The sequence below is a fragment of the Balaenoptera acutorostrata genome, chromosome 11, assembly GCF_949987535.1.
Source record: "Balaenoptera acutorostrata chromosome 11, mBalAcu1.1, whole genome shotgun sequence".
In the NCBI taxonomy this organism is placed as follows: domain Eukaryota; kingdom Metazoa; phylum Chordata; class Mammalia; order Artiodactyla; family Balaenopteridae; genus Balaenoptera; species Balaenoptera acutorostrata.
The window spans coordinates 7777129-7802576 of NC_080074.1; the positions used below are offsets into that span (position 1 = coordinate 7777129).

The 25448-nt window shown below is 52.2% G+C and overlaps 1 protein-coding gene across 6 annotated transcripts in view; it reads right to left on the reverse strand.

Moving 5' to 3' along the window:
- TEF (TEF transcription factor, PAR bZIP family member) overlaps nucleotides 1-25448 on the reverse strand; it is a 45816-nt gene that overhangs the window by 13785 nt on the left and 6583 nt on the right. Inside the window, exons 1-6 of one of the 6 annotated variants that reach the window (XM_057556254.1) lie at nucleotides 21827-22593; nucleotides 18266-18583; nucleotides 13137-13357; nucleotides 6402-6477; nucleotides 625-703; nucleotides 180-433 (exon numbers count right to left, since the gene is read on the reverse strand). In XM_057556254.1, coding sequence (XP_057412237.1) covers nucleotides 283-433; nucleotides 625-703; nucleotides 6402-6477; nucleotides 13137-13357; nucleotides 18266-18583; nucleotides 21827-21983 — 1002 coding nt within the window. In that variant the 5' untranslated portion in view covers nucleotides 21984-22593 and the 3' untranslated portion in view covers nucleotides 180-282. Of the gene's footprint in view, nucleotides 1-179; nucleotides 434-624; nucleotides 704-6401; nucleotides 6478-8443; nucleotides 11991-13136; nucleotides 13358-18265; nucleotides 18584-21222; nucleotides 21573-21826; nucleotides 22596-25448 lie in introns of those variants that run through there. The other 5 variants (XM_057556253.1, XM_007189112.3, XM_007189110.2 and 2 more) reach the window with 5 other exon arrangements.

The following is a 25448-nucleotide window of genomic DNA, read 5'->3' on the forward strand; positions in this document are numbered from 1 at the left end:
CAACTCCCAGATGCAGAAAGTGCAGATGAGGACCCCCTCTGTCCTACCATGTCCCCTCTGCCACATCCAGTCACTGCCAGGGACATCCTGTGCCCTGATGATGTCACCAGGCCCTGGGAGCCATGGCTGGCTGTAGCTGACAGCACTCAGGCAGGGTTTATTTATTTATTCGTATTTTATTATTTATTTTATTTTTGGCTGCGTTGGGTCTTCACTGCTGTGTGCGGGCTTTCTCTAGTTGCGGCGAGTGGGGGCTACTCTTCGTTGTGGTGTGCAGGCTTCTCATTGCAGTGGCTTCTCTTGTTGCGGAGCACGGGCTTTAGGAGCGCGGGCTTCAGTAGTGTGGCACGCGGGCTCAGTAGTTGTGGTGCACAGGCTTAGTTGCTCCGTGGCACGTGGGATTTTCCTGGACCAGGGCTCGAACTCGTGTCCCCTGCATTGGCAGGCAAATTCTTAACCACTGTGCCAGCAGGGAAGCCCCAGGCAGGGTTTAGTTTTAAACTCTCAGGGCTTGGTCAGCTCCTTGCCCCCTCCCCACCCCACCCCACCCTGCCTACCCTGTCTCCCACAGCCCACACCCCCAGGCCCCTCCTTGAAGGTTGTCTTCACACATGCTCTGCTTACCTGACTGCATCCACCAGGCTTCTGAGGGCCATGCGGAGCCAGGCCATTGGCCAAATGTCTCTGATCACCAAATCCAGACCTGCCAAGGTAAACAGATGGGCCCCTGTAGGTAGACCGTGGCCTCCTGTGCCTCCTGAAGTCCAGAGAGGGCAAAGGACTTGCCAGGGTCCCACAGCCAGGGCTGGGGGTCATCAGACAGGCACTGTAGACACCTGGAATCCGTGACTGGGCCTTGGGTTGTCACCAAGTCTTGATTTGAATTCATTTTTTAAAATTAATTTTTATTGGAGTATAGTTGCTTTACAATATTGTGTTAGTTTCTTGCTGTACAGCAAAGTGAATCAGTCATACGTATACATACACCCACTCTTGAATTTATTTTTAAAAACAGCTTTTTGCCTGCGGGCCTCAAGGCTTTCTTGATGCTGTGCAGCTCAGACCAGCTGCAGAAATAAACGGAGTGCTGGGGCAGCTCCCAGTGGGACCACGGCCCTCACCAACACCCTGGGTAGGGTGTGTCCATCACGGTTGTCACAAACTTACCCTCTCAAGTGACTTTAGACTAAGGACCTGTCAGCACCCTGAGCTTGGAAACTTATGTTGATCAACACCCCTTTTATCAGTGTCATATGCTGGCCTTCTGGAGAAGACTGTGGCTGAAAAACGAGGTTCTGTTGGAAAAATCCATTTGAAAATGACTTGAGCCTTGACTCCTCACCGCTGCTCGGGGAGGCTGGGCAAGGGCTGACGTACAGAGGACAGAAGGAGGTGGGATGCAAACCCAGGCGTGATGGACAGACTCTGAGTCCAAGGCCTCCCCAGAACTCCTCATTCCAGACACCTTGCTCTGGCTGAGACCCCGTTCTCCCCACACGTCCCTCTCAGGCTTACACGTCTACTCCCTCCCCAGAAAGAGCCTAGAAGTACAGGCCCTGGGAGGCAGCCAGCCTTCCCTTCTTCCAGGCTCCTTGGATACCTCTAGACAGTGTCTGCCAGCAGCCGCTGGAGGGCAGGCGGGGAGGGGCCGAGGCAGCTGGTGCCTCACAGCACCGCCTGGCACGGGAGGCCCCGCGAGGCTTTGCTGAGAAGACAAATCTGGAGGCTGGACCAGAGGTCACCGCCCAGGGATGTGTCTGCAGCGCCACCTGGTGGTGACAGTGGCGCTCCTGCCACACCAGCCCTGCTCCTGTCATCCTGTCCTTGTGGGTTTGGCAGGCAGTGCCAAGCACCAGGCAGGCCAGGCACTGAGAATGGGGCTGGGCTGAGAAGATCTGGGGGACAGCACTCCAGACAGATGGAACGGCAAGTGCAAAGGCTCTGAGATGGGAAGGAGTTGGGCGCGACCCAGGTGGAGCAAAAGGGTCAAAGTGCCAGGGCTGGAGAGGGAGGGGAAGTGGACCAGGTAGACAGGTCTCAAAGGGCTTTTTAGGCTGCGGTGACAAGTTTGGATTTGTTTCTGAGTGTGTTGGGAGCCACGGGATATGAGGGAAATTGAGGGAAATTGAGGCAGCTGTGAGGAGGACAGACTGCAGGGTGAAAACAGGAAATCAGGAGGAGGCTGCCATAACCCAGGCAGGACATATGGTGGCTCGGACACCACGGGGTGGCCTTGGGGGTGGGAGGAAATGGCTGGACTCTAGAACTGACAGGAATTGTGGACGGATTGGATGGGGCTGTGAGATAAAGCAGGTGATCAAGGATGATCCCAAGGCTTTATTCTGAGCACCTGAGGAATGGTGGGGCCCTTCACTTTGAAGGGAAAACTGAGGAGGAGTAGCTATGGGGAGACCAGGAGCCTTTGGGCAGGTCAAGGTGGAGCTGGCAAGGAAGCAGGTGGAGGCATGAGTCTGGAGCCCAGGGGAGAGGATGGGGCTGTAGACACCTGTGGGAGTTGCCGGGGCATGGATGGCACTCCAGGCCTTGAACAGAGCGAATGACCCGGGGAGCAGGGCACCTGCTGACCCTGGGTCCTCTGACATTTAGAGTTCGGGGAGACAGGAGGAGCAGCCATGGAGGGAGGTGAATCTGGAGCCGGGGAGAGAGGGTTTCAAGAAGGCAGGAGTGAGCAACTGGGCCAAACGCTGCTCAGAAGCAGAGAAAGATGAGCTTGAGATCGACCCAGGTTGATGTGGCAACACCAAGGTGGTCATCAGTGTGACCTTGAGAAGGTGGCTTCAGTGGAAGGTGGAAGTCTGAGGGGGGCTGTGAGTGTAGGCCTCACTCCTGTGGAGTTTCACGGTAAAGGGAGCAGAAGAATGGTGGTAGCCGGAGGGCAATGGGGGCTCAGGTTATTTCATTTTTAGGATGGAAGATTTTAGAGCATGTTTTGGGCTGATGGAATGATCTTGTGGAGAGGGAGGGACTGATGACACGGGAGAGAGAATCTCAGGGGCAATGTCTTTTCCCAGGCAAGTGGGGATGGGATGAGTGCCCTTGGGAAGGGACTGGGTTACTGGGGGCAGGACACTTCATCCCTAGTAACAGGCAGGAAGGCTGAGAGGGAGGGCCCTGGAGTTGGGCTGCCTGCGTCCAAATCCTGGCTCAACCACTGACAAGATGTGGGATTAGAACAAGTCATTCCTGGGACTCCCCTGGTGGTCCAGTGGTTAAGACTCCATGCTTCCAATGCAGGGGGCTCGGGTTCAATCCCTGGTTGGGGAACTAGGATCCCACATGCTGTGCAGTGTGGCAAAAAAAAAAAAAAAAAAAAGTCATTCCTTTTTTCTGAGCCTCAGCTTCCTCACCTGTAAAATACAGGTGGTGATAAGAGTATAGCTGATATCTACGGCTGCTTGCTCCATGTCAGGCACTATTCTAAGCATTTCACAAGTTTTAACTCATTGGATCTTCACCTCAAGTGTGAGGGAGGGAGGGGGCCTGGCTGGGGGGCCTGTAGACCCTGGAGGCAGCCAGGGTCTAGAAGGTAGAAGAAGGTGTGGGACCATGCAGGAGGAGCAGCTCGTTCCCAACAGTGTTGGTGAAGCCTTCCTGGTGGAGGTGACAGCTGACTGGGGCCTAGAGGGATGACTAGGAGGAGTTTGTGAGGCAGAGAAGAGACTGAAGGGAAGGCTGGGCTTGCCCATGCCTGAGGTGTTCCCGAGTCTGAACCTCAGTACTGAGATCCACAAGTCCAGGGTTCTTGGGCAGATGGGGAAATTGAGGCCCAGAGCAAGGAGAAGCCCAGCAAGTCTGGTGGGTTGGGCACTGGCTCCTGGCTCAGGACTCCGGCCCCAGCTTTTGGCACCTCCACTTGCTCTAGTCACGCCCCTGCAGCCTTGGCAAGCCTCTAGGGTAGGCTCTTAGGGCGATTTGAGCTTGGTCTAGCAGCTTCTCAGAGGCCTGGGGTCGGGGGCATGGCCCAGCCTTGCCACAGACCTGGGTCAAAGCAGTTCTGGACTCAGACCCCAGGAAAACAGCCATGCTCTACAGCCCTGAGTGACCTGGCCCTGCTGACTTCCAGCCCCTTCCGCTCCCCACGATCCCTAGCCCCCTGCCCCACAGGGACTTGGAGTCAGCCTGGAATCTAGGCGGGAGTGGATGCCCCCTGCCTAGCTTGGGGACACCTGCAGCCTGGGAGCTGATGGAGGCTGAGCGCCGTGCAGCCCCTGCTCCTGCTCACAATAAAAGGCTCCCGCTCCACGGGGTCCAGGCATCAGCCTGCTTGGTTGGGAGGGTTTGCTGAAGTGAGAAGCTGATGAGAGCGCAGGGAGCGCTGGCTGGGGGCTGGGGGCACCCACCTTCAAACCTGTCTCTGATTTCCTCTGCTGCTCAGCCCTATCTCTGGCTGGCAGCTTTCCCGGATTAGGTGCTGACGTCAGGAGCTGCCAGCTGGGCCAGTGTGGCACAGCCGCGGGGGGTGTATGGGGCTGTGTGGTAGTTGGGTACAGTCAAGGAAGGGGGCATGTGTCCAGCTTTGGAGATTTGTCCTCCAGGGAGGCGGGTGGGAGGGAGCACTGTGTCAGAGGAGCTGCACTGTGGCAGGCACTCGCACGTTATCTGTGTAGCACGTCCTTGCTGTACAGAGAGGGAAATAGCTCAGGGAGGTGGAGCCACTTGCCTGGGGCCACAGAGCTGCTCCAACCCTGGCTGCATCCCACACCATCCGGTGGACACCCCCGTACCCCTTGCCATGGCTGGCAGCTGCCAGGCCTCAAGGGCTCATCTCTGTGCAGCTCACTACCCTCTGCAGCATTGCCACAACAGCAGCTGCCATGTGGGGAGCACCCACCCTGTGCCAGATGCCTGTGAGGCTGGTGCCCATTCTATAGATAAAAAACCAGAAACCCAGACAGGGGAAGTGACTCGCCCAAGATCACACCCCAAATTGGTGATGGAGGCAGATCTGATCCCAGGACTAATTCCAAGCCTGCACTCTTACCTGCCACATGCTCAGCAGAGATCTCCCAGCTTTTTTTTTTTTTTTTTTTTATAAAGCTATTCTTTTCTTTTTTTTTTTTTTAAATTAATTAATTTATTTATTTTTGGCTGTGTTGGGTCTTCGTTTGTGTGCCAGGGCTCCCCCCAGTTGCGGCGAGCGGGGGCCACTCTTCATCGCGGTGCGCAGACCTCTCACTGTCGCGGCCTCTCCCGTTGCGGAGCACAGGCTCCAGACGCGCAGGCTCAGCAATTGTGGCTCACGGGCCCAGTTGCTCTGCGGCATGTGGGATCCTCCCAGACCAGGGCTCGAACCCGTGTCTCCTGCATCGGCAGGCAGACTCTCAACCACTGCGCCACCAGGGAAGCCCGATCTCCCAGCTTTGACATTGTCCAAGCCCACAGCCCCTGTGCTTCCCGTGGCCGCACATATCTCTGCTGTGAGTGAGAGCATTTGTATGCAGAGCAGAAAACACAGTGGGTTACAACAGTTCATCTCCGGAGAGAAACCTCAAGTTCACAAATCTCAGAGAAGGGCCTCATAGGCCCAGTTGGGTCACATGTTCACTCTTTGACCAATCAACTGTGCCCAGGGCTAGGGTCAGCTAACCATGTAGCAGCCCCTGGAGACCACAAGGTGGCTCAGGGGTGGGGCAGGGCCTGCACAAGGCCTTTGCCTAAAGATTTAACCCCTGGGACAAAGGTTCTGTTTGAGTTACATCTGCCTCCCCAGGCTTCTTGGCATCTTATTCCCAACCTCAGTAACAGGAGGCTGAGGTATCAGGGTTCCATGCATCCTGGGTCCTCTCGTAACTGCTTTCCTGTGCCCATTCATTTTTGGCCAGCTGGTCTGGCCACATCTGCCTGGGAAACTGAGGTGTATGGATGGAGGTCAGAAGCTGCCTGAGGGGACTTCCCTGGCGGTCCAGTGGTAAAGAATCTGCCTTACAATGCAGGGGACATGGGTTTGATCTCTGAGGGGAACTGAGATCCCACATGCTGCAGGGCAACTAAGCCCACGTGCCACAACTACTGAGCTCGCGCGCCTCAACTAGAGCCCACATGCCGCAAACTACAGAGACCATGCGCTCTGGAACCCGTGCGCCACAACTAGAGAGGACCCCGCACACCACAACGAAGAGCCCACATGCCTCAATGAAGATCCTGCGTGCTTCAACTAAGACCTGACGCAGCCATAAATAAATAAAAAATCTTTAAAAAAAAAAAAAGTAGCTGCCTGAGGACTTGACTCTGTGCCCAACTTGTGTGGGAGCCTTGGGGGCAAGTCACATCCATTCATCCTCTGGTCTCAGCTTAAATGCCACCCACAAAGAGGTCTTCCCTGACCCCTCCAACATAAACGTTCTCTCCCAGATCCCCAATCTTCTCGCCACATCACTTACCACAATCCGTCATTCTCCTATTTTTATCCGTGTAACGTTTGTCTTTCCAAGCAGATTGTGAAGTCTGGAGGCAGGGCTGACACAAAATAGACATTTAATAAATATTTGCTGAATGAAGTTTCTCTAACCTTTGGTTTCCCCATCTGTACAAGGGGGTAACAACATCCCCCTGTGAAGTTCAAACAAGATAGTGCCTCAAAGCACCCAACCCAGGCCTAGGAATGTGGTAGGTGCCCACGATGCTGGGAGCAGGGATGGGGGGGAGGCTGAGCTGGAAGGCTCTGTAAGCTGTCAGGAATGGAAAGATCCAAGGGTGCAGTTGGTGAAAAGATGGAGTGTGTGACACTGCCCTGAGCCCAAGGTCAAGAACCGTCTAGGAATTTGAATTTGAAAAGTTGAAACCCACCCTGGGTTTGAATTTTAGCCCTGCTGCTTTGGTTTGGGGCATATCACTTTGCTTTTCTGAGCTTCAATGTTTATTGTAAAATGGCCATTTTAAAAAGTCCACCTTGGGACTTCCCTGGTGGCGCAGTGGTTAAGAATCCGCCTGCCGATGCAGGGGACACGGGTTTGAGCCCTGGTCTGGGAAGATCTCACATGCCGTGGAGCAACTAAGCCCATGTGCCACAACTACTGAGCCTGCACTCTAGAGCCCGTGAGCCACAACTACTGAGCCCGTGCTGAAACTACTGAAGCCCATGTGCCTAGAGCCCGTGCTTCACAAGAAAAGCCACCGCAATAAGAATCTGCAACTAGAGAAAGCCTGCGCGTAGCAACGAAGACCAAACACAGCCAAAAAAAATAAATAAATACAAAGTCCACCTTGCCAGCCCATCTCCAAACTCCAAATGCATGTTTTTCCCCTTAGAAACAAAATAGTTCCTGGTCCCTCAAACCACAGGAACCCTGAGCATTAACAACACGCAGCACGGGAAGCAGGAGAGAACAGCCACGGTTGTCCACAGGCAGCTCCGGGCCTCACTGAGGAAGCAGGCAGCACCAGCTCCACGCATGCACACACAGAGCGAGCGGAAGCAGCGTGAAGAGTGGGTGGAGGTGCGGTAAGGCGGTGGAATTTGCAGCAGGCTCTGCCAAGGGTGGGACACCCTATTCTGTGCCCACCCCAGGAGCCTGGGCCTATCCTGAGTAGTGGTCTTGGGGATGCCAATGCTGAGCAAATCAAGATGGTTTTGGTGCTGAGCAAATAGCTGCACCCTTGTGTATAACCTTGTCTAAACTTCCCTGACCAGGGATCCCAGGGATTGAACCCACACCCCCTACCGTGGGAGCATGGAGTCTTAACCACTGGACTGCCAGGGAAGTCCATAAACTTGTCTTTTTTTATATATCTATAAATTTATTTTATTTATTTAGTTTTGGCTGCGTGGGGTCTTTGTTGCTGCGCGCAGGCTCTCTCTAGTTTTGGCGAGCAGGGGCTATTCTTCATTGTGGTGCACGGGCTTCTCACTGCAGTGGCTTCTCGTTGCGGAGCATGGCCTCTAGGCACGTGGGCTTCAGTAGTTGCGGCACGTGGGCTCAGTAGTTGTGGCTCGCGGGCTCCAGAGCGCAGGCTCAGTAGTTGTGGTGCACAGGCTTAGCTGCTCCGTGGCACGTGGGATCTTCCTGGACCAGGGCTCGAACCCGTGTCCCCTGCATTGGTAGGCGGATTCTTAACCACTGTGCCACCAGGGAAGCCCCGTAACCTTGTCTTAATTGTGATGGTCTCATGGCTGTAGACAAAATTTGGCAAAAGGAAAAAAGGAAAACCTCTAGAATCCCACCACCAGCCCCTTTTCCACGTTACCACTGAGGGTTCCCTGTTTGGGGACACTTTTCATGAGCAGTTCCCTGTATTTCTACCAGCTGTGCAGCACTTTTATTTGTTCTAACTGCTTGGGGCCCGATACTTGTCCTTCCTGAGTAAATTGTGAGGTTAGGGGGCAGAAATTACTTCTAGCTGACAGACGAGGAAACTGAGGCACAGCGGGGTTAGGTGACTTGGCCTTGAAGTGGGGAGGAGGACAGAAAAGACAGCCCCACAATTCTCATCTCAAAATATTTAATTTCGTTTGAAAAGGATACATTCCCCGCTTCCCTCCCGCCACATCACTCCGGCCCACCGGCAGCGGCACACTCGCACGCACACACGCACATAAGGCCAGTGGGCTACGCTCTGCCTCTGCCCTCACCGGCTGGGAAGAAGGGTTTGCGCCTTGCCTCCTTCCCCAGCAAAGGTAAAGGAGAGGGGCCTGCTGGAATGCCAGCTCCCAGGGGAGGACGCAGAGCCCCACACACTCTGTCACGTCACATGCACTTAGAAAAATAAAACCAAGTGGTGTTCTGGCATCCCCAACACTGTAAAACAGCAATATCCACCTGGAAGTCATCTTTGCCATTTTCTAGAAAAATTTATTGCACTTAATTAACAGATGTTAAAGGAGCTCTGGGGTGGGGCTTTGCCATGAAAACCAGGGGCTTTCAGCCCTTTGCTCCCAGGGCCCTGGATGGAGAGCTGCACAGCATGAAGGGGCCCTTTTCTGCCAGCCCTCATGCCTGCCACCCCACCTCAAGCAGGAGCTGCCTGCCAGGGCCACAGCAGGTCCCCTCACCAGGGTGATGCTTACCGAGTCAAGGTTCACTACTACGTGCCTTCCGCAACCTCAGGACCCAGACAGGCAAACCCTTTCCTTTGGCCAAGGGTAAGAGTGACCCAGGTCCTCCACAAGGCTGCTGGCCATTGTGAAAGCTCTCTCTCTAATATATATATTTCTCTATCTAGATATACATTTATTATATGCATATTCTTGCAACATTCTAGCTGATTCATTCATGATTTGTCTGTTTTGAGGTTGCAATGAGGCTGAAGACAGGGTGTTTAGGTAGGGATGGCGCTTCCCAGCCCACTGCAAGCCCACAGAAAGCCATTTACATTGGCGTCTCTAGTCTCCAGTGCTTTTTAGAGGATGTCAAAGATCTGAGCATAGGCACCTCAGTCTTTGGCTGTCAGCCCCAAGACAGAGAGGGTCCAGCGGGGAGTCAAGGGGACTCCCAACTCCACAATGGAAACTGAGTAGGCACCACCCTCTCCTGCAAGGACTTGATCCTTAAGCCTGGGAAGAAGACATGCTTACCTGAGCACCCTTTTCCCCAAAATGTCAACCTCCACGGACATCTCCTCCCTGTCCCTGCCAGGCTCCTGGCTCAAAGGGGCCCTTCTAAAAGAAGCCAGCACCACACTCTTCCCAAGTAAGGAGAGAACCAGACACCCACTGGCTGGCGGGGGTGGGGGGAGGGGTAGAAGGAGAGGGCACTACACAGGCAGAAGGCGGGACAAAGAGAAGAGACATCAGGCCGTCATCTCACCCGCTGGGGTCGGAAAGTGGACGCCACCCAGAGACTAAATGTCCATCCCTTAGGGGAAAAAACTGAAAGAAACACAAACCATACACTTCTGGCCAAAGAAAATGAAGAGCTTTTAAGCTGGTGGCTCTTCTACCAATAACAAAATGAGAAGTGCCCTCTTGGTGGGTGGCCAGACCAGAGGGAGAGTGCCCGGGCGGGCGAGCTGCCCAGGGCAGGACACTGACATGCCGGATGCAACTGCCCTGTTGTGGTTACAATAGAGTGAAAAGTGTGAACATGGTTTTCATAAAACCACAAAGTAAAAGTCAGGGGCCTGCAGGGAGGGCGCTGACATCCCTTGGCCTCAGGGACCCTTGTCAAGTCCCCTGGAGAGACGGGTGTGCAGGTCCCTGGAGGGCTGTGGCGTTCCCCTGGGGTGTGGTCCACGGCCAGTGGATGGCTTCCCCTGCTCTTAACATCTATTATGGAAAGTCTTTAGGGGTCAAGGCCCAGGACTCCGAGCCACCACTTTAAATAAAGCCAGTGGTGAATGTGACAAAGTGTGCCCGTCACCTCTGACCCCTCCTTACCACAGGCTGCCTGCCCTGAGCAAATAAATACACCCATCTCTGAGTGCCCCAGCTGACCGCAGCGAGCAGACGCTTCCACGGATCTCCTTAATTAATCTTTCGGGCAGAGCCAAAGGACGAGTCCAGTTGGACACAAGAGAAAGGAGCAGCTGGGAGGCGGGCCCCTCCACACCACACCACAGCCAGGCTTGCATGGGTGGCTGTCTCCTGGGACCCAGATCGAGGGGACTCTAGCCTATGTAAATGTCCCCAGAGCCCGCTGTTCCAAAAGAGTTGTGCTGCGACCAGGTGACCAGGTGTCCTGCCTGGTGACGCCCTCCAGGCCGCTCGCACGGGGTGGATCCTGAAGCCAGAACTGGGAAGCCCTCTTCTGCTTTTCAGAGACAGCGGACTCAGGCCTGGCCCGCATGGGAAAGCAGAGCAAGAACGAGCGGGAGCTTCAAGAGAAACATGCCCCAGCTCCCCGCCTACAGCATGAGGGGCTGTGGAGACCGGTTTTCTGAACACCATGCAGAAGGTGCATCCCAGCTCCAGGAAGTTAAGCTTCCTAGACGAGGAGGCTCTTTCTTTTAAATCCAAGATCTGAGCTTGGTCACTGGATGACAAGAAACAGCAGGCCGAGAGGCCCAGTCTGGTGGGACAAATTTGACTCAGGCGGCCTCCACAAGTGACCTGGAGAAGAGGAGATATGCACGGCGACCAAAGCTCAGAGACCACCACCCTGGGAGTCTCTCCCCAAAGGCGGATGGAACGCAGAGGGAACCCCTCCCCAGGGCCTCCTCCTTCCAGGCCTCGGAGCCACAGAGAAAAGGGGTGAGGGAGCCACGAATGGTTGGGTGCACTTCTGTTGCAGGCCCAGACGCAAAGCCCGTCCCAGGCTGTGCAGACACCCAGCCGCTGCGGCCTGGCACCCACGTGGACACTACAGAGGAGCTGGCATGTCTTTTTACCTTTGAGGAAGATGGGAACGGATGTTTTTCTCTAAGACTTTCTAGGGAGGACAACAGACCCTCCCTACCTGGAAATGCGCCCTGCTACCTGAGAAGATGTAAGGGCGACAGCCATCATGACTCATTCTGCAGAGACAGGCCTGGACGGCCCAGGCTGGAGAAGCAGGGAGAGTCAGGGAAGCCTGGGTACCCTGGAAAAGAAGAGCCCATGCTCCAGAGGTCCCCTTCCGGTCCAACTGAGACAGCCAAGAACAGAGACTAAGGCTGATTCACCATCTTGTAGATTCTCTCGCATCCCGCCAGGGAGGAGGCTGGCCCCCAGGGAAGTCGCCGTGCTGGCCATGTGATAATGAAGCTTGAACGTGAAGGCTCCTGGGGCAGGTGCACCGCCATGCGCCCACGACGAGTCATAAGTCTCCACGCAGGGGTGGGTTTCAGGGGTCCCAGGCAGAGGTCTGAGGTGAGGCAGCATGCCCGGGCGGGGGCACAGGTTACAAGGGCCCGTACTTGGTCTCGTACTTGGACACGATGGTCTTGCACTTGCCCACCTCCTTGCGCAGCTCCGCCACCTCCGTCCGCAGGGCTGTGTTCTCCTTCTCCAGGAAGGCCGCCCTGATGGTGATCTGGTTCTCCTTCAGGCGCCGGGCGTCCCGGGACCGCTTGGCCGCCACGTTGTTCTTCTTGCGTCTCGTCCAGTACTTTTCGTCCTGTCGGGAAGGGTCCTCTGTGGGTCTCTCCTCTTTCCCATGAGGGAACCCAACCTTCCCCTCCTGCCAGCACTTCACACACCTGATTCCTCTTATAACCCATGTGGTCCAGCCAGAATGAGAGCTGGGACCCCGGGGAAGGAGCTGCATGTGCCCGGGACACCGAGAGGCCCTGCACTTCCCCAGGGAGGCGGGATGAGAATGCAAGCCTTTGGTGGGATCCGTGGTGGAAGGAAGGGCGCTCCACCTACTGGTGGCCTGCTCTGTGCTGCTCCAACATAAAGCACTGCCTATACTCTTGCCTCACTTAGGCACTCTGGCTGTGGCTAAGGGTGGGCACTCTGAGTGCAGTCCCCTGAGTTCACATCTTGGTTCTGCCACTTTCTAGCAGTGGAACCGTGCGAGTTCCTTAAACTCTCAATGTCTCGTGCCCCTCATCTTTACAACAGGGGATAATTACAGTAATTACCTCATAGAGTTGCTTGAGGATAAAATGAGTTAATATGTACAAGGTGCTTGGCTTACAGTAAGGACCACATAAAGGTTTACCATATTTATTGTTATTATTATTAAAGCCTCAGAAACATCTCAAGAGGCAGGTATGGTTATTCCTATTTTACAGATGAGGAACCTGAGGTCTGCCTGACTCCAAAGCTTATAAGAAAAGTCCTTCTTACGAGTTTTTCATCAGAGGGAAGAGAAAAACTGCAAAATCCTCCTCTCTCTCCCCCCTCCCAGTTCCTACAAAACCACCAGCTTGAAGGCTGCTTGCTAATCCCTGGGATGGCAATATACAACTATCCTCTGTCCTTCAAAGTGAGGGCTTGTTCAACCCCAGTTTCTGTGGCCTAGTGAGCTCTTGCCCGAAGGCTGGGTTGAAGCCAGGGAAGTGAGAGCATCAGCACAGCTGGCTGCCAGAAAGGAAAGAGAGAAGCTGCAGGGAGTCATGCTGGGGCCAAATGCCACCCAACTCCCTTTCTTTCTCTCAACTGCTGCAGGATGTGGCTCTAAGCTCTGAACTCATGCCTTTCTAAACGCGTCCACAAGGAGGGAGGGTCCTCTAGATGAAATCGAATGTGAAGAAGCACAGCCCCTTGGCTCCTGAACCAACACTGTACCTTCACTATAGTGGATATACCAGGTTACCTTCTGTTCATCAGGGACAAAGACCTTCTTGGCCTTTTTGATCATGGGCTGGGGCTTCAGGTCCTCCTCTGCAAACTTGTGCTTCCGAGGGTTGAACAGCTCCCCGCCCGGCACACTGGAGAGGACCAGGTCGGCAGGGTCGGGATTGAAGTTCACATCCACCTCCACGCAGTTGGGGTCGATGGGACTGGGTGTCTCCCTCTCCTTTTCCAGGGAGGATTCTGAAAGACACAGAGGCAGGTGGTCCTGAAACAGTCTAGACTCACTGGACAGCCAAGACTCACGTCACACACCCAGACACCTGCTTGAATCTCAAGGTTGCACAAGCCATTGCCGCTTGGAGGGAAGAAAAACTACAACAGCACCAGCCCCCAAGCCAGATTGGCATATGTGATTCAATTCAACAACACAAACATGGAAAGAATTCTTCCCTTTAGGAACAAAATGCTCAAAAGGAAACAGAGGCCCTCGAAAAAGACAAAATTTTCCGATTGTTATTTTCCCCCCAGAAATGTTAAGCAAAACATTAAATCATCATACCCCCTTAACTTCCTGTGGTTTCAAGTTCTCAAGTAATGAGAAACAGCTGAATCTCACCAGGAACTGTAAAGGGTTAGGGACACAAACTGAGTAACGAAATGGCTTCCATTTCTGAATCCCCTGAGACGAATCAGTGGCTGTGCTCATTTAGTCTTGTAACAACTCTGAAAGGGAGATGGGTGTTAACCTTATTTTACAGATGAGGAAACTAAGGCTCAAAGAAATGACATGGTTTTCCCAGGATCACATGGATGGTAAATGACTGAACTAAAATTTAAGTCTGGGTCTGGCTGACTCTGAATCCTTGTTCTCCGCCCTACCTGGCTGTGGCTTTATAGTGGACATTGGATTTAAGGAACTTTCAAAATTCAAAGGTTATGTGTTAGGGAGAATCCCCTGGCGGTCCAGTGGTTGGGACTCCGCGCTTCCACTGCATGGGGCGCGGGTTCGGTCCCTGGTCGGGGAACTAAGATCCCACAAGCTGTGCAGAGGAGCCAAAACAAACACACAAAAAAACCTGTTCAAAGGTTATGTGTTATTAGAGATAATTTATTTAAAAAATCTACACCTTTGGCCTACTTGTTCAATGCTACTGATAGGAGTATACGAAATAATTATTCAGTCTACAGACACTTACTGAACACCTACTATACGCCAGGAACTGTCCTGCCAAAGACAAAGCAGTGAACAAAACAAGTAAAAATCCTTGCCTTCATGGAATGTTATTCTAGTGGGGAAGGCCAACATTACACAAGATAAATTACAAATATCTATATAGGGGCTTCCCTGGTGGCGCAGTGGTTGAGAATCTGCCTGCCAATGCAGGGCACAAGGGTTCGAGCCCTGGTCTGGGAAGATTCCACATGCCGCGGAGCAACTAGGCCCGTGAGCCACAATTACTGAGCCTGCGCGTCTGGAGCCTGTGCTCCGCAACAAGAGAGGCCGCAATAATGAAAGGCCCGCGCACCGCGATGAAGAGTGGCCCCCACTTGCCGCAACTAGAGAAAGCCCTCGCACAGAAACGAAGACCCAACACAGCCATAATTAAATAAATAAATAAATAAAAATTGTATAACTTAAAAAAAACAAAAACAAAAAACAAAAAAACAAATATCTATATAAAACTGTTATATGCCACGTGGATATTTGGGAGGAGAACGTTTCAGAAAGAGTGAACACCAGGTGCATGGTCTGTGCACAGGCAAGCACTGGGATAGTCAAGGAAGAGCAAAGGAGACCAATGTGGCTGCAGTGAGTGAATGAGAGGCAGGAGTAACCGGAAAGGCCCGGGACAGAAAACATGGGGCCTTTAATCCCAATAAAGCAGTGGTTCTCCATAGGGGACGATTTTGTTCTGCAGGGGATATGTGGCCATGTTAGGATGGGGGGGTATGTTCTACTGGCATCTAGTGGGTAGAAGCCAAGGATGCTGCTAAACATCCCATAGCGCACAGGACAGTCCCTCCCCAACCCCAACAAAAAAATTATCTGGTCCAAATGTCAACAGGGCCACTGATTTTGACTTTCACCCTGAGTTGAAAGAAGTCATTGGAGGGTTCTGAGCAGAGGTGTGACACGATCAGACTTAGGTTTTAACTGGATCATGCATATAAACTAATTGTATCCTATCAAAGGGGTTAATTACAAACAAGGCTGAGTGTCAGAGGTGTGAATGACCAGGGACCAATGCGGTAACTATAGGAATAAACAACAGTCAAGGCACCCAAGGCAGGCAACTAGACCTCCCCTGTCCTGCTGGTGGAAGTATAAATGGCTACAGCCATTTTGTACACTATTTGGCAACATCTACAAATGCTGATCGGGTACATGTCTGATGACCCAGCTGCTCTATTCCTTGGTAAATGCCCAACAGAAATGCACACAGGTATTTACCAAAGACTCACACGCAAATGTTCATGACAGTGCTATGCACAATCCCAAACTAGAAACATCTCATGTGCCCATCAGCTGAAGAGTGGATAAACTGTGGTGTAGTCATACAATACAACAATGGAATACCATTCACCAATGAAAATGAACGAAGTTCTGCTACAGGCAACAACACGGATGATTTTCACAAATGGAGCTGAGGAAAGAAGCTAGACACAAAAGAATACGTACTACTTACGTCTTTTCTACAGAAGGAACTGAAAAACGAACTCTTTCATTTCTACCATGTGTACAACTCTTACTTCATCTGTATTGTGGCTTTCCTCTCTGTCACAGGAATTTTCCATTAAATATGTTCTGTAAATCTATTTTGTTAGTTACTGATGCCCACATGATTTATATGTTACTATAAGGCTAGTTATAGGAAGCTATAAATGTGAGAGTATAAATGTAATTAACTTATGATTGTTTAAAAAAAGAAGAGAACATAATATACAGTTCCATTTATAGAACATTCGACTATAAGCAAAATGAATCTTTGGTGATGGAAATAAGGATAGTGATTACCTCTGGGGAGCAAGGATCAAGAGGGGTCCCAAGCCGCTTTGGGGATTCCAACAGTGTTCTCTATCCTGATCTGGGTGGTAGTTACACAGGTGGGTTCACTCTGTGAAGATTCACTGAATGGTATACTTATGATACTGGCGCTTCTGGATGCCATACTTCATTAAGAAGGTTTACTTAAAAACAAAATCAAAGGCAAATGCCACCTAGGTAGTCTAAGGTGTAAGAAGAGGGCTCATTTCCAGCTCTGTCCCCTACCCACACATGGAACCGGCCTTGCAGGACAACCTGACCAGCACAAAAATGAGCTGCCTTTAGGGACCTCCCTGGTGGCGCAGTGGTTAAGAATCCACCTGCCAATGCAGGGGACACAGGTTCGATCCCTGGTCTGGGAAGATTGCATATACCGCGAAGCAACTAAGCCCTTGCGCCACAACTACTGAGCCTGTGCTCGAGAGCCCGCAAGCCACAACTAATGCGCTTGCGTGCTGCAACTACCGAAGCCTGTGCACCTAGAGCCCGTGCTCCGCAACAAGAGAAGCCCCTGCTTGCTGCAACTAGAGAAAGCCCATGTGCAAAGACCCAATGCAGCCAAAAATAAAAAATAATAATAAAATAAATAAATTAAAAAAAAAATGCGCTGCCTTCAAACAAAAATTTGGCCTGGAATCAGCTGAAGCCTCTCAAGCTGAACAGTTTACAGGAAAGAAATGAGGGGCAGAGGAACATGTTAAAAGGCAGTACAGGGATATAGTCAGAAAAATCTAGCATGTGCAATACTTTACAGGACAAACAATTCAGCTTCTTCAAATAAATTGCAAAGAAGTAAAAAGGAGAGAGGACCCCATAGATTACAAGAGATTTAAGAAACATAACTAACTGAAACATGTGGGTCTTGTTTGGCTCCTGATTCAAATGAACTGTAAAGCAATAAAATTTATGAGACATTTTGGAAATTTGAATGCTGATGGATTTATTGTCAATTTCAGATGTTAAATTGGTATTTTTGTTGTTTTTTAAAAGAGCTCTTAGAGTTTATATATATATTGAAGTATTTATCGATGAAATGATATAATACCTAGGATTTGAATGAAAATAATCAGGTTAAGGGAATGGAAAAGGTTATAGAAAACAAGGTAGATTATGAGTTAATTATTATAGAAGCTGAGTGATGGTTACTGGAGGTTCATTATAGCAGCCCTTTACTTTTGTATTTGACGTTTTTCCAAAATAAAAAGAAAAAAAAATTGAGCATGACAATTCCTTGGATGCAGGTTCCCTGGGTTCCACACCAGTTCCTGGGGTCTTTCCTGGGAGACATCAGCCTATACGCCTCAAACTGAGCCTGCAGAAAGCTTTGCAGAGCCCCTGAAACAGGGGCCATGCCTCCTCTGGTGGGTTCGTGACTCAGGGGCATGAAAACCAACCAACTGATCTCCAGAGGTAAAACAGAAAAAGGACGAGAGGATGAGGGAGGAATCCCAAAGACGGCATCTGTCCTGGCAGCAGAAATGCCTTCTTCATGCCAGTGCCTGAGCAGTACCTGGCTAAACAGCCAAACATCCTGGGTTCAGTGTTGCCTCCACTTCCTACCAGCTGTGTTACCTTGAGCAAGTTACCTAACTTCTCAGTCTCCTCACCTATAACATAAGAATAATAGTATCAATCTCATAAGGAGGTTTTTGTGAGGACTATGTGTTAATGCCTGGCACAGAGTAAGTGCTAAACATTGTAAATGTTAGCTGTTGTTGTTGTTATTATTACTGTCGCCTGAGCTTCCTAATCATCTGTGGCAAGGTGCGCGTGCGGGTAAAGAGCAGCTCTGAGGGAAGGCAGAATGGCTTTCTATCCCGCGAAGCCTCTGGCTGGCAGGGCTCGCTCCACCGGGCTGACCACCTGTGGCAAACAACCAACAGAAAGGCTCCGGCTGCTGCCGAGGGGGCTGCTGTTTTCATGTCCAGCCTCGGGGGACTGTGCTGAAGGGTGAGGAGCAGAGGGTTTCTGCCCCCTGTAGGCCCACTGGGACCTCCCCTGAGAGGAGGGGCTCACTAGGTGCGTGGACACAAGCAGCCCTCAGTGGGAAGCAGATTTCCTCGGATGCGGCAGGTGGCCCTGCCCAAAGGCCCATCACCAACCTGTGCTAGACACGGTTTCCGAGGGCTGAAAGACAGCGGTGGAGGAGGATGGCGGGGACGCCGTGGAGGAGCTGGCCGACTCCTTCCCTTCCAGCTCAGCCACAGGCAGCAGCAGGTTCTGGGCCAGGTGGGTGGGGCTGGCAGGGATGCCATTCTCCAGCAGGAACTCATCCAGGTCCATGTACTCCAGGTGGAAAGACTCGCCATCATATGGGATGGTCTTGTCCCAGATGGGTGGCATGAGGGAGGCAGAGACGGCCATGGTGCTGGCTGCTGCAGCCTCGTCTTCCTCCAGCTTTTCCTTCCCCTTTTCCTTATCTGCAGACACAAAATCTGTGATGAGACATCACTCAAGAGGGTAACTCAATCCCAGGAGGCGAGCAGTGAGCCTCACAGGGTGGACCCACCTCTCTTGGAGTCCTGATCCATCCATGGATTTCAAGAGCCCACTCTATTCTCCAGTTATAACCTGGTGCTTGAACCAGGAGCACTGGTCTCCTTTAGAGGTGGCAGCAGACCCTCATCCATGCCTGGGTTTCCTAGGATGCTCTCCATAAGCTCTGAGGCCTGATGTATCCCCAGGGTTAATTCAGAATGGGCTGTGGGATTAGCATCTGCCGGAGAGAGGCTACAGGGAGGAAATGGAGTTTCTGACCCTTCCTGATATCTTAGGAAAGGGCTGATTCCTCAGGCCAAGAACTTTTGTGTTCTCCTGTCCTGTCCCCTCCAGCTGCGCGTCTCCACAGCAACCCAGCCCGGGGCTTGAATCCCAGCTCTGCCACCCACTGCAGTGATGTGTGACTTTAGCTACGTTACTCAACCTCTCCCAGCCTCAGTGTCCTCCACTGTAAATAAGGATAAAGCTGCCTCTTTGGTGAAGATCAGAGGTAACATCTGAAAGCGTCTTGTAGAGCTCCTGGCACATAGCAGGCATTCATTATTACCCTGAGCTTGTTCAGGGCAGGGATTGTGTCTGATTCATTTCTAGATCTCAGGGACCAATACAGGAGCAGGCAGACAATGAGCCATAGGAAGATGTGTATAATGAATGAAGAAGGCTGGGTTTGTAAACAGACTCCCTTCGGGTTTCTTAAAAAGAGAGGGCCTGGAGCTGTCTTTTCAGGACCTTTTTCAGAGCAACCATTTCAAGAGACTTCTATCCCTGAATAAGCAGAGAAGACTTAAGGCAGGTTTTCTGGGAGGGAAGAGAGGGGCGGAGCTGTAGAAGAAAGCTTGCTCCCATTCAAAGCAAAACTACTCAATCAGTGGGGATGGGATCCCACCTAATTGTTTCAGCCCAAAAGTTATACACGTGGATTGGATATCCAAGAAAGGGTAAATTAAGAAAAAAAGACAATAGAAAAATGTGACAAGGTTGGAAGGAAATCAAAGTGACAGGGAGGCTAATCAGGGAAGTCAGAGATAAAATCATGACAAGTTCATAATGGGTTTTCAAATTGAGGGAGACAACTTTGTATTCTGGATTCTGAAATGAAAAAGAGAAATCAAATATGATTATGTTGGAAGTGAACCAGTCATGCACGGACTCCTAGACCACAGACAGCCAAAAAGCAGCCTGTTGGTCCAATAAAAATGGACACACCCAGTGAGTTAAGAAGGTGGATTTGACAAACAGAATTTGGTCATGGCTTCTAATACAAATTAACTCGAATTCTTGCAACTGCCTTCTGTACCAGGCATTGGTTTAAAACCAAATGGGAAGTAAGAAAGCCAAGCTTTGGTGGGCTGGGTGGGCCAGATGGCCTCCCTGGTCTCCTTCCTTGGGATACTGACTCTACATTCTGTTCAGAAATGACTGAGATCCATGTTGGGCGGGGTCATGGGGATCAAAGGAGGCAGGAGAAAGAAGGAGACAGAAAAACAGCCCTACTAAAAGGACGAGTAACACTAAGTTCCAGGTTTTGTCTGGCCTAAGCAATTAAGCATATTTTTAATCAGTGTTTTTACAAGATGGAGGTTTAATTGTAAGAGATGATAAAGGACTAGGCCCCTCACTCAGGTCAGAGGGATTGACATCATCAGTGGTTGCCAGTGATACAGTAAAGAGCACGTAAGGGCTAGCTACGTGACCCTGAGGAAGCATCCTCACCTCCCTGAGTCTCAGCTTTCTTCATCTGAGAAGCGGGGTAATACCCTACTGGATGGCTGTGGAAAACCAAATAAAGATTATGCCAAAGTGCTTTGTGAGCATTCGGCAAATGTAAGGTAGAATTATTGTGATGGATGGTTATGATTTGGTAATCTGACAGAACCTGACAGATGTGCACACCTGTCCTGAGGCAGCTTAACTCAGCCCCAGATTTGGAACAAAGCATTGCCTTAAAAACAAACAAAAGGGTCTGTGCCTATGAGGTCCTGAAGCAGGAGAAGAGAGCCTGGCCTCACCTGATGTGCGGAAGCCATTGGTAACCCAACCCACAGGGATGGGAGCCTGAGAACACACCCAGGAAAGGAAGAGAAATGGCATTTTAAAAAATAAAATTAATCCCCCCAGACAGGTAATTCCCAAAAGGCCCATTCCTTCCCAAATCCCTGAACTACACCAGTGGTTCTTGGAAATTCAAATCTCTCACTGCACCTAAAACTCCACTGTAGGTGGCACTCCTGCTGCTCCCTGAACCTCATGTTCCCAGGCCAAAAAACAAGGCCAAACCTGCTTTCCACATAAGCCCCAGGGACCCTTGTGGCCTAGGAAACAAGACAAAGCCCAGCCCTGCCACTGTGGCCCCAAAGACTAGGGTCAGCCCCAAACAACCAGGTGAAGGGGCTCAGTGGCCTCGTTCTAACGCTCATCCCTCTACCTGTCTCATCCCAACCTCCCCCTCAGAAGGCGCCTCCCATTCCTTCTCCTGACACCCCTCCCCCACCTCAGCAGCAGCCCTGAAACTCATTTCCAGAAAATCTCCAATGAGTACCTAGTACCTGGGGATACTCACACGCAGGGATGAAGACAGGTCCTCCTCTCAGGAGGGGGGACGGCCATATACGAAGACAATTCGCTATCAGGGCATCTCAAACTTTAGTGGACTTTGGAATCACGGAGGTGGGGTGGGGCGCTCCTTAAAATGCGGATTCCTGTCCCAGGAGCCGCAGAGTCGGTGGGTAAAGGGTGGGGCCCAGAAATCGGCATTTTAAACAAGCATCCCAAGTGATTCTGATGCAGGCGTCCCCAGAGAAGGCGCCCTGGAGCCTCGTTTAAGGGGCTGCTGCGACCCCCATCAGCCTCCTCAGTAAACCTTACACGTCGCGCGCGCGCTCCCGGCCGCCCCCGATGAACCTCCTCACTGCGACCCCCACTCTACCATCTCCCTCCTGACCCTTCCCCGCCAACCCCCACCTGACCCAACCTCTCTCAACTCGTCCCCGACCTTCTCTTCCCACCCCCTTTGCCTCGCCCTCCGGGCCCCTCATCATCCCTGGCCCCATCCCCCTCCGCTGGACCACTACACCCCAACCTCCGACCTCCAAGGCCCCGCCCTCACAAGGCCCCGCCCCTGAAGAAACCCCGCCCCCAGGCGCGCGCGGACCCCCTCCCCTCACCTAGGCGCGCCTCGCGCGGGGGGTTCTCCATCAGCTTCTTCAGGACCAGAGGGAAGGAGCCCGGCAGGCCCCTTTCCCCGGCTGCGCGCCCCGGCCCCGGGCCTGGCCCCGCCTGCGGCTCTACAAGCGGCTTCTTTCCGCCGCCCGCGTCGGACATCGTGCCCCGCGCTCTGCTCGCGCGCCTCGCCTCCCCCGCCCGCCCCCCGAGATGGGACGGAGCCGTGCGACCCGCCGCAGCTGCCGACACGGGCAGCTACTGCGCAGGCGCCCAGCGGCACCCCCGCCTCCCTCCATCCCTACCCCGCCTGGGGACAGGCTCTGTCATATTAATTATTCATAAGGCCAGGCCAGCTTCCCCGGATGGCAGCCTTAGATTGGCCCGCCCCGCGAGTGGGGCAGGCTCAGCCTTCCGGGCCGTAATTGGTTAGGCCGCCCGGGTAAACGAGACACGTGCGGGGCCAGGTGAGGAGCAGGGCCGAAGGCCCCGCCCCGTCCGCCTCTCTGTCACCTGATTGGTGCCTGCTGGCGTCTGGGCCGTAGGCCCTGTTCGGCGACAGCCCCTTCCCCTCTACCAGCGGTTTCACCTTCGCCTCCTTCTTCGTAACCCCTGCCCTTCTTTCGGACTACGGTAACTGCTCTCCCTTCCCTCGCATCCCAATCTCACCACCTTCTGGACGCGCTGAAGGGAGGCGGGGCTGAGAGCAGCCATGCCGGCGGAGGAAGCCTATCAGAGAGCCCCCCCCACAACCCCGGGGCCGCGCGGCCGGGATTTCCACCCCCCGCCGCGGGTCACGTGGAGATGCAGCCGAGTCCAGTCGCTTGGGGAGGGTGAAGAAGGAAGGCGCGGAACAGCCAATGGAGGGCGGGGGCGGGGCCCGGGGCGGTGCACGAGGCGCAGCACGTGCGGGGCTGCGGCGGGGTGGGGCGCAGCGGGGCTTTCTATTCCGGGGACTCTGCCCAGGGTCGTGGGACAGGGACGCAGAGGCTAGCCCTCGCCCCACCTCCCCCGCGACCTAGAGGTTGGCTGAGGGCAGGGCCGGGGACGGCGACCTGTTCCTGTAGGGACGGCCGGAGCAGGCTTGGCCGCCGCTGAAGGGGGTGTCAGGTTCCTCACTGATCCCGGGTTTCTGGTGCGGGCGTGGCGGCCAGATAAACACTAGCGTGGAGGGAGCGTTCTTGAGGCCGCGGGTGGAGAGAGAGAGCCCGGCCCTGAGCCAGAGCCAGAGTACACGCTTCCGTCCTCGCACTTACTAGCTTGTGACCTTGGGAAAGTCCAGTTCCTTCACTTGAGCTTGTTTCTTCGTCCATAAAATTTAGGGGTTGGGCTAGATAATCTCTAAAGCCCTAAACAGCTCTGAAATTCTGTTCCCCTCTAGGACCTTCCCTTCTTTTTCCTAGGGAAAAAAATAAAACAAAATTTCTTTACACAGGGTACCGGTTACACATTTTGTGGGACAACTACCTGTTCTCAAAATATTTACCAATACTCCCTGGGAGTTCCTCAGGAAACGCCTAAAAATACGAAACGTGAGGGGGTACGCAAGTGTGGAGGCCTTCTAGGAAGCTGCTCCTAAGTGGCGCCCAGAACTTCGTACCTCTTTACGGCACAGATCGTACCCTGCCTTGAAACCAAACAAAACTAGACTCTCCCTCCCTGAGAGGGCAGGGACTTCGGCTTATTTGTCCTGTATCGGCCAGTGACCCCCGCCTTCCACGAGCGGGGCTGGGGGAATGGCAGGGCCTAGTCCCTGGTTCATAGGGTAGGTGCGTGACCGCGACGCCCAGCTAGATGAACGTTGTCAGGCTGATACAATCAGAACTGGGAGTTGAGGAGGAAGAAGAGGCTGGGCCCCTGAGCAAGCTTGGAAATCAAGAGGTTTGAAGAAAATCTGGGTGGTGGTCGAGGCCCCGGGGTGGAGCTTGACTCCAAAATTCAAGTTCTTATGGCCACACTAATTAGACTTCAGTCACTTTCTGACTCTGATACCTCCAGCCAATTGCTTCATGTCTCCAGGCCACCTTTCCTTATCTGTCAGACGGCGATAGGGCAGGATTGACCTTGTGAGGCTTCCTAAGCCAGTTCGTATAAAATGTACAATTGCAACCCTGCCACAAACAGTAGTTTTCATAGCTTTACTACCACTGATGGGTACAAATCCATTGCTTGGTGTATCCATTATCCTAGAGGCAGGTATGGTGCCCATGTCACTATTTAGTGAAAGTGCTAAATTGTGTACAGAACATCTGCTGTGTTGCAGAGTTGTTGTTAGTGGTATTCTGTATGTGGCTAAACTAATATATCTTTAGGATAAACTGACCTAGAGGTTTTTAGAAACAAATTTCAAAGGACCGTCTGAGGAAATTGATTAAAACAATGTATGAAGTTTTTTAAAAAAATGGCTAGTTTGGCCGCAGAGCAGCTTGCTGGATTAGAGTTAAATGTATATTTTCATGGCTAATGTGACATTATTGAAGAGAAAAAAATTCTCAAGGTACTAGAGGAGGATTTGTAGTAACATAACAGTGGAAGGTTATAACATTCTTTTTATGACAAAGGTGGTATGTAGTAAGAGGGAGTAAAGATTTAGATTTTTTTAAAAAGCTGCAGTTGTCCAAAAGGGATAATGCTACTCTGCTTATCACCCATCCTGGAGCAACTGATTTAACAGGCGAGTGGCACTGGCGAGAAGCTCAGTAAGCAGCTTAGGGCCTTAAAACTTAGTTTTGATTTGGTCCTCTGTTCATGCACCGACACTCCCCAAAGAGGGTTTTTTTCCCCTGGACAACCGCAGGGTAAATGGTGTGTCACAAACACCACGGCAGGAACATTATAAACATGTTCTCTCTCGTGCTTACTTGCAAGCTGGGAGGTGAGCTGCACCGCCGACCGGCAGCACTCAACAGCACCATCCTGGAGGCGGGAGCCATTATGTTCTTGTCTTCATTCTCCGGCTGGTCGGAGAAGAGCCACGGCATCCTGTCTCTACCTCTGCCTCCTGTCAGTAAAGTGGGAATAACAGCGCAGCCCTGCCCCTTCTCTTAGTGGAGGAATAAATGGTGTGAGAAGTAATTAGCTAATTTCCATAGCGTTTGTGAGCCCAACAAAGAAAGAAACTCTATAAAAAGAACATGTTATTACATGGTTAAGACTTTAAAGCTATGAAGTGATACCTTAGTATTTTATAGTAATAGGGTTTCAATGCAGCAACTTCCTGAGGGAAGTGTGGTCCTGGGGCAGCAGTGACTTTGTGGGGATGGAATGCAGACCTGGGTAGAGTTTCTCCACAGCGCTGTCCAGCCACTTGTCCTTGAGCAAGGGACTTCTGCTGCCTAAGTCTCAGTTATTTTTCTCTTGGAAACAGAAATGGATCTGCTTACCTCATAGAGTGGTTATGAGGATTATGTGTGGGAAGCCATGTCAAGTGCCAGCCTGAAGAGTGTATGGCATGGAGTGCGTGGGCCTCCACCCTTCCCCTTCATTCAGGTTGTGTCGGGTGAGGAGTAGGATTATTTTGGGTGAGGGGACAAGGCTGTGGGTGGGTTCTACAGTCTAAGCTACTGCAGAGGAGGGATGTGAAATGTCCATTTTCCAGAGCTGGACTGGCTTTAAATTCTACTCTTT